Source organism: Nannospalax galili, unplaced genomic scaffold (assembly GCF_000622305.1).
Source record: "Nannospalax galili isolate Female #2095 unplaced genomic scaffold, S.galili_v1.0 scaffold54, whole genome shotgun sequence".
Taxonomy (NCBI): domain Eukaryota; kingdom Metazoa; phylum Chordata; class Mammalia; order Rodentia; family Spalacidae; genus Nannospalax; species Nannospalax galili.
Window position 1 is genome coordinate 5488530 of NW_008341028.1, and position 7640 is coordinate 5496169.

Consider the following 7640-nt stretch of genomic DNA (forward strand, 5'->3'; position numbering starts at 1 on the left):
AGGCCTGAGATAGGTCCAAAGAATGCGCTTTTAACAAGCTCTCAAGTGATGATGATGCTGTTGTCTTGGGACTACACTTCAAAAACTGTACTAAACAAAGTGGCTATTCACCAATCATAAAATCATCACAGAAAATATAAAGCACTCTAGCAAACTAATCATGTACCCCACATTCTGGTGAAATGTCTAGACATATTTCAGATTTTTTTGAATGTATAAAATAAAAACGTAACAAAGGAAATCCATTATACTATGCTACAGAAGTTATGAAAAAAATTTAGGAGCTGGGCTTGGTGGCACAGGCCTATTCCAGCACTCACAAGGCTCAAGCAGTGGCCAGTGAGATGGCTCAGCAGCAAGTAAAGGTGTTTATCACCAAGCCTGGCAACCGGATTTCAATCTCTGAGACCCATATGGTAGAAGGAAAGAACCTACAAGTAGTCCTCTGACCTCCACAAGCATAGTGTGTGTACATAAACACAGAAATAAATGTTTGTTGTTTATTTGTTTGGAGACAGGGTATCACTATATATAGCCCTGACTGACCTGAAACTACGTAGCTCAGGCTGGCCTTCAATACACAGAAATCCACTTGCCTCTGCCTCTCTAGTGCTGGGATTAAAGATGCCCAATCATAAAAAGTAATTTTTAAAAAAGTCAATTCTTAAAATGAAAAAAAGCTAAAGTAGGAGGACTTTGAGCTGTAGGCCAGCCTGGACTATGATATGAAATTATGTGTGATTCTGATTGGTGACAAATTCATAGACACTTCTAAGATTATTATCATTTGCTGTCTACCTTCATAATTAAAGGAAATGCTATTTTTCAGTTAAATATTAGTGAAAATAAAGTTTACAAAACCTCTGATTCCTATATATGGACCTGAGGGACCAGTGAACTTTAGGTGAAGAACCCCTAAAAGCCAAAAAAGGGAAATACTTCTATATATTTTGCAATACTATTTGGAAGCAACGATAAAAACCAGTTAAAAGTTAATTTATGCCAGGCAGGGTAGTGCACGCCTTTAGTCCCAGTACTAGGGAGGCAGAGGCAGGCAGATCTCTGTGAGTTCAAGGCCACCCTGGTCTACACAGTGAGTTCTGGGCCAGCTGGGGCTAAGGGAGACCCTGTCTCAAAACAAAACAAAACAACTCCCAAAACAGGAGCTGCTTTAAAAAATATTAAAATCGGGTGTATCCATTTTAGGGCTACTAAGAAATAAGAAGAAGCTGGTGGCACAGGCCTGAGTCCCAGCTACTTTAAAGGCTGAGGCAGGAGATCAAGGCCTGCTGGAGCTACAGTGTGAATTCAAGGTCAGACAAGACAAATTGATGAGGCCCTGTCTCAAAATAAAATGTGAAAAAGGGCCACGCATATAACTCAATGGCAGAGCACTTGCCTACCATGTGTAAGGCCCTGGGTTCAAATCCCATTATGGCAAAACCAAAACAAACCGAACAAAAAGTAAAAGGAGCCAGGCATAGCAATATATAGTCGTGACCCAAGGCTGAAGCAAAAGGATCAGGAGGTTTGGTAAGAGGGTGGGCTATACAATGAGTTCTAGGCCAGCCTTAGCTACAAAGTAAAACCTTGTCTCAAAACAGGAAGGTAACTTACTCAACTTTTAGGTATACACTTAGCTTCATACCTACACACTTATTTTTTTCCTTTTCAGGGATAAGGTTTTACTCTGTAGCCTAGACTGGCCTGTAACTTGTGGTGACCTTCCAAAAGATGGGGTTATAAGCATGGGCTGCCACCACACTTGGCTTTGTTTTTTGAGACAGTCTCATGATGCCTGAACTCTCTATGTAGCTGAAGTTGTCCTTGAAGCCCCTATCTTCTTACCTTTACTTACTAAGTACTAGGATCTTGAACTAAGGAAATCCCAAATGTACAAATTATTCAGCTAAAAAAAAAAGTGAGTCAATCTTTACTTTTGAAATAGCATGAATTAATGAAAAACAAGATGTAGTTTTAGTTTTTTTATTTTTTAAAATTTTTATTTATTTTTATTTTATGTGTATGTGTGTATTGCCTGCATGTAGGTAAGTGTACCCATATCGTGCAATGCCCGCGGAAGTCAGAAGAGACTGTCAGATCCCCAGGGACTAGAGTTACAGACAGTTGTTAGTGGCCATGTGGGTGCTGGGAATCGAACCCGGGTCTTCTGCAAGAACAACCAGTGTTCTTAACTGCTGAGCCATCTCTCCAGCCCATTTTTTAAATCTTTTTAAGACAGGGTCTCCCTACAGCTCCAGCTGGCCTAGAACTCAGAGATTCACCTGCCTCAGCATCCCAAGTGCTGGGATTAAAGGCCTGCCCTGCGCTAGCACGCCCGGCCAGATGTAGTCTTTAAAAAATAAAATGATTACCTATTTTAGTAAAAGCTAGTTAAATGATCTCTGAACAAGTTTAGTCTCTGACACGAATTGCAAAGTTAAAAACAAAGCCTGCCACTTAGAAGACGCTTACTCTACTTATCAATTTATGCTCAAATTTTATGCTCTAGAATTGTCTCATGGATTCTAATAAGACATTCTATTTCTAATGCTACTATTCATTCTAATATTCCTTTTTTTTTTTTTTTTTTTTTTTTTTTTTTTTTTTTTTCATCTTTTTTTTTTTTTTTTTTTTTTTTTTTTTTTTTTTTTTTTTTTGGTCTTTTTGAGACAGGGTCTTCCTGTAGCCCCAGCTGTCCTGGAACTCACTATGTAGACTACATCCATCTCTGTGGCCTTGAACTCACAGAGATCCGCCTGCCTCCGCCTCCCAAGTGCTGGGATTAAAGGCGTGCGCCACCACGTCTGGCTCTAATATTCCTTTTTAATATGGAAAAATAACATCATTCCTCAACATTTGATGCGGGGTGGTAACTAGAGAGATGGCTCAGTAGTTAAAAGCACTTACTGCTCTTACAGAGGACCCAGGTTTGGTTCTCAGTACCCACATAGTGGCTATCAACCATCTGTAACGCCAGTTCTAGGGGATCTGATGCTCTCTTTTGTCTTCTGAGGGCACTGCACACAAGTGGTGCACATACATACCTGCAAAACACTCAAATACATAAAAACTTTTTTTATTATGTGTATGTATGTGTGTCTGTATGTACAATTGAGTGGGGTGCCTGAAGAAGCTGTCTTAATCACTTGAGCCACCTCTTCAGCCTACACATAAAATTAAACACACATATACATGGAGAGAGAAAATATTTGATGGATTCTCACTAATGCCATTCTACTAGCCAAGAAAAGGGAACTCTTAAAAAATTCTCTGAAGGCCAGATATATAGCTGAATGGGAGAACACTTGCCTGGCATGCTCAAGGTCCTAGATTTGATCGTTAGTTCAAAAAAAAAAGGGGGGGGGGTAAAAGAAGTAAATGAATAAATAAATGAAGGAAGGAAGAAAGGAAAGTAGGTAGGTTTTGAGAGACCTGTGACTCCAGTACTCAGGAGGCAAGATGGAGGACTGTGAGTTCAAATTCAAAGGAGCCTGGGCTACCTAGCAAAATTGTTGTGACAAAAATGCTTCAACAATTATTCACTTTGCCTTATTAATTTGTATTAAATCTGACTACCAAAAAGAAAGAAAAAGATGGCTAAAAACTGTTAAGGAGGGCACACTATGTAATCATGAAAATTATAGATGCCAACATGCTTGACCTCGTCATTTAGACCTTTTTATGAAAGAATACCCTTTGGACAGACAGACAAGGATTGAAGAAAGTCAGAAATTTAAGAAGTTGCATGCAATTCTATGATTCCTATGCCCAAATTCTGAGCAACCACTGTCATTCAGAAATTCTAAAAGACATCCAGTATTTCCAAATACACATAATTTAGAATGCAAAGTGATCTCATTTGTCAGGTACATTTAAAATTTGTGTGTGCATCCATGTGATCACATGCTCATGACCATCTACAGGCCTGTTCTTTCTACCATGCGGATTCTGGGGATTGAGCTCAGGTTGTCAGATGTGGCAGCAAGTGTCTTTACATGCTGAGCCATCTTGGTAATCCATGTGGCAAGTACATTTAAAAATATACACATCAGCCAGGTGTGTTGGCACATGCCTTTAATCCCAGCACTCGGAGGCAGAGGTTGGCAGCTCTCTGTGAGTTCTAGGCCAGCCTAGTCTACATAGTCAGTTCCAGGCCAGCTGGGCTACAGGGAGACCCTGTCTCAAAAAGACAACCCCCCCCGAAAAAACCATACACACACACACACACACACACACACACACACACACACACATCAATAACTGGGTGTGGTGGCACAACACCTTTAATCCCAGCACTTGGGAGGTAGAGGCAGGTGGATCTCTGAGTTCAAGGCCAGCCTGGTCTACATAGTGAGTTCCAGGCCAGCTGGGGCTACAGGGAGACCCTGTCTCAAAAAAGACCAAAGAAATTTATGTGTATCTGTTTGTATGTACACATATACAGATGTCTGAGGATAGGAGTCGGATCCCCTGGAGCTGGAGTTAGACAGTTGTAAGCCTCTTAATCCAGATGCTGAGTGATTATGGGTGCTGGAAATTGAACTCTAGTCCTCTGGAAGAGCAGCAAATGCTCTTAACTGCTGAGCCAACTCTTCAGCCCCTAAACAGTGTTTCTGAACTTTAAAAAACTACTTATCTTCTTGAATTTGTAGTTTTCAGGCACTGTTTTGTTGAGACAGGGATTCCCTACAGAGCTAGCTAGATTGGCCTGGAACTCACTATGCAGCCCAGGCTGCCCTCAAACTTTGCTTCAGCCTCTAGAATGCTCACATTACAGGCCTGGGCCACATCTGATTTTAGGGGGTTCTTGACTAAAACAGATAAAGAACAATACTCAAGGTACATTACCCTTGGTAATGTTATTGTTGCTTACTCCACCAAATTTAAAGGTGGTAAGAAACTTATTCACTATCTCAAGCACCAAACTCCAGCACTGTAGGCCTTCAACAAATGTCAAATAAATGAATTAAAAACCTCTTTCAAACCAGGTGTGGTAGTGCACAACTTTAATCCCAGCACTCCAGAAGCAGCCTGATGGTCTACATGGTTGAGTTCCAGGCCAGCTGGGACTACAAGGAGACCCTGTCTCAAAAGAGAGAAGGGAGGAGGGGCTTTCAGTTCACAAGTCTCTGGAATTGGGCCATCCACCTATAGAGGTTTGGCAATGTTTTAAGACTAAATTCACTCCTTTACACTTACATGTCATTTCATAACACAAAAATGTTTCTACCCATATTATCCCATTTAATCTGTGTAGAAAATAAGCTGCCAAAATATATTTAGTAAGCAATGAGGATTTTAGAGTTAATCAGAAAAAAAAATATAGGAAAACAATTCCCATTTATGCAAGGGTCATAAAGAAAAGAATTCATCTCAAAGTTAGAGATAATAACAGCATCTAGCTTCATCGTCTGATAGTCATAGATTGGAGGAAGAGAAAAATGGGTTTCTTTCCCGGAATCTCTTGGCTGTGGTGGCACTCTTTCACAGGTCCTGACCAACAGAGAGGAAAAGTAAACAAGAGCCACTCTTGGGAAACGATCTTCCCCAGCTTGACAGCTGGGAAAGCCGGCAAATGACTGTTGGTATGTCCAAGTATTAGAAAAAGAATTTCAGAGGTCGTTCCCTGGTAGCCCCGATCTCCCGCTCTCCTCGGACCCCAAGTTTGCCCGACATGCGGAAGTACCGCAAGCTGTTTGTGTTACCGGTGTGACCCGCAGCACAATGACAATGACACCTCGAGTGTTGCGCAGCCTGCGTCCAGGCGGCCAATCGGCGAACTGAGCACCTCAAAGTCCCCGCAAAGTGACAGACCCGAGGGGGACTCTGCTGGCTCCCCACCCCCCCGGCCCTGGTCGGCGCAGAGCGGGCGTCTGCGGACACTTTCTAACAGGCGAAGCAAGGTGGCCCCATTCCAGCCCCAAACTCAGGAGGTCTGAGAGCGCGCGGCCAGTCGACGGCAATCCGGATTTCTCCTTAATCGGGCGGCGGCTGCTCGGGAGGCTGGCGGAGCCTGGACGGTGGGGAGAGCGCCTCGCAGTCCTCCCACCACCCCGGAGAAGGGACAGGCCTCGTGCCCTCCTCCCGAGGTCCCCACCCGTCAGCCCGTCCACTACCCCAAAGCGCAGCGGGGTTCCAGCGGGACTACTTCGTTACCTCTCTGCGCGGAGGCGAGCGAAGTGGTGAGAAGCCGGGCGGCCGCAGCGCCGCAAGTACAAACGCCGCAGCTAGACATCTCCGCGGGGCCTATGCCGGGGCTTGGCCCCCTACGGTCCGCGGGGCTTCAGCAGCCCGACGCTCCGGTTCGGGAGGCGAGCTGATGGGCTCCGCTTCCTCTGGCCGACTCTCGGCCGCTACAGCATTCCACCGCCAGTCAGCCAGGCCCGGCACTCCGAGTGTCCCACCGCTGTCTACTCACTGGAGTAGACGCCTTCCCTCCTCCCCTCCCTCCTGCCCCTCCCCCATCGCCCGCCTACCCGACTCGGGGAGTGTGCGCGCGCCTGCGTCCTAGGCCCGGGAGGGGGGGCGTGGGCACGCACCGTGTTTGCGTGCGTGGAGACAAACGTGAGGCGAGAGAGGGGGGCGGTAACCTGGGCACCAATGAGCACGCTACGGCGAGTGGCCAGTCCAAACTTCTACAGGTGCGCGATTTTTCCGGGCGTTACTTTATCCGGTTGTTGGAAAGTTTTAGAACCAGAGCGATGCATGCCGGGAATTGTCCTGATTCGTCAAAGGGACTGGGAAAGTCAGTGTAAAAGGTAGTCTAGCTGCCCCCAGAGGAAGTATTTAAAGTGATCCGAGGACTGAAAGTGATTCCAGTGGTAAAGTGTGTGCTTAGCGTGTGGAAGGCCCTGGGTTCAAGTAGTTAATCCAACATATATACATTAATGAAATGACCAACCACCAGGCGCTTCCAATTCAGTAAGTTCCCTCAGGGACTCAACATCCTGCATCCCTTTATATGCTCTTTTGTTTTATTCTCCTTTGAGTTTTATTCACTTGCAGCATGGAAGTGATATTTTCACCTAATCCATACCCGCCCCACCCCACCCCCGCCCCCAGCAACAACTGTTAGACATCTTTCCTTGCTCTTTCAGGCTTATGTTGGTAATTACCTGTATTTTTATTTGTTTTAGTTTGGAGCAGGTGCTAAATAATGATACACCTTGTGTATAAGAATCTGATCAACTCTAAGCCCCGAATTGCCATGTAGCCTAGGCTAGCCTGGAACTTGCTATTATAGCCAAAGATAACCTTGAACTTCTGACCCTTTTGCTTCTACCTCCAGATTGCTGAAATACCACACTCTGCTGGAACCTTAGTTATGAATTTTAGAGAGAATCAATACCAGTTCACATTAAATCAACTAGCCTTCCTCATTCTCCAGCTAGTGACTACTAGTTCCCTGGGTCTGCCTCTGAGAAGGAAAATTCGAGGTGGCCCAGACCACAGGGTTCTTTCTCTCTGGGGGAGCTGACTCCTGGTACTTCCTCTGCTTAAAGTTGCAGAGAGCCGAAGAGAATCCACATCTTCCTTCATCAAGACCCACTCCTTCCTTAGCTACATCCATTAATACAATTTCCAACGTTCTCTCAATTCATTGTTTTCAAACTGTATTCTTAGACTCTCTCAGAAGC

The 7640-nt window shown here is 44.6% G+C and overlaps 1 protein-coding gene across 1 annotated transcript in view; it reads right to left on the bottom strand.

Moving 5' to 3' along the window:
• Clpx (caseinolytic mitochondrial matrix peptidase chaperone subunit) overlaps positions 1-6455 on the bottom strand; it is a 47657-nt gene extending 41202 nt beyond the window's left edge. Inside the window, exon 1 of the mRNA XM_008836312.2 lies at positions 6160-6455. Within this exon, the coding sequence (XP_008834534.1) occupies positions 6160-6238 (79 nt within the window). The 5' untranslated portion in view covers positions 6239-6455. The remainder of the gene's footprint in view (positions 1-6159) is intronic.
• Positions 6456-7640: the final 1185 nt, after the last annotated feature.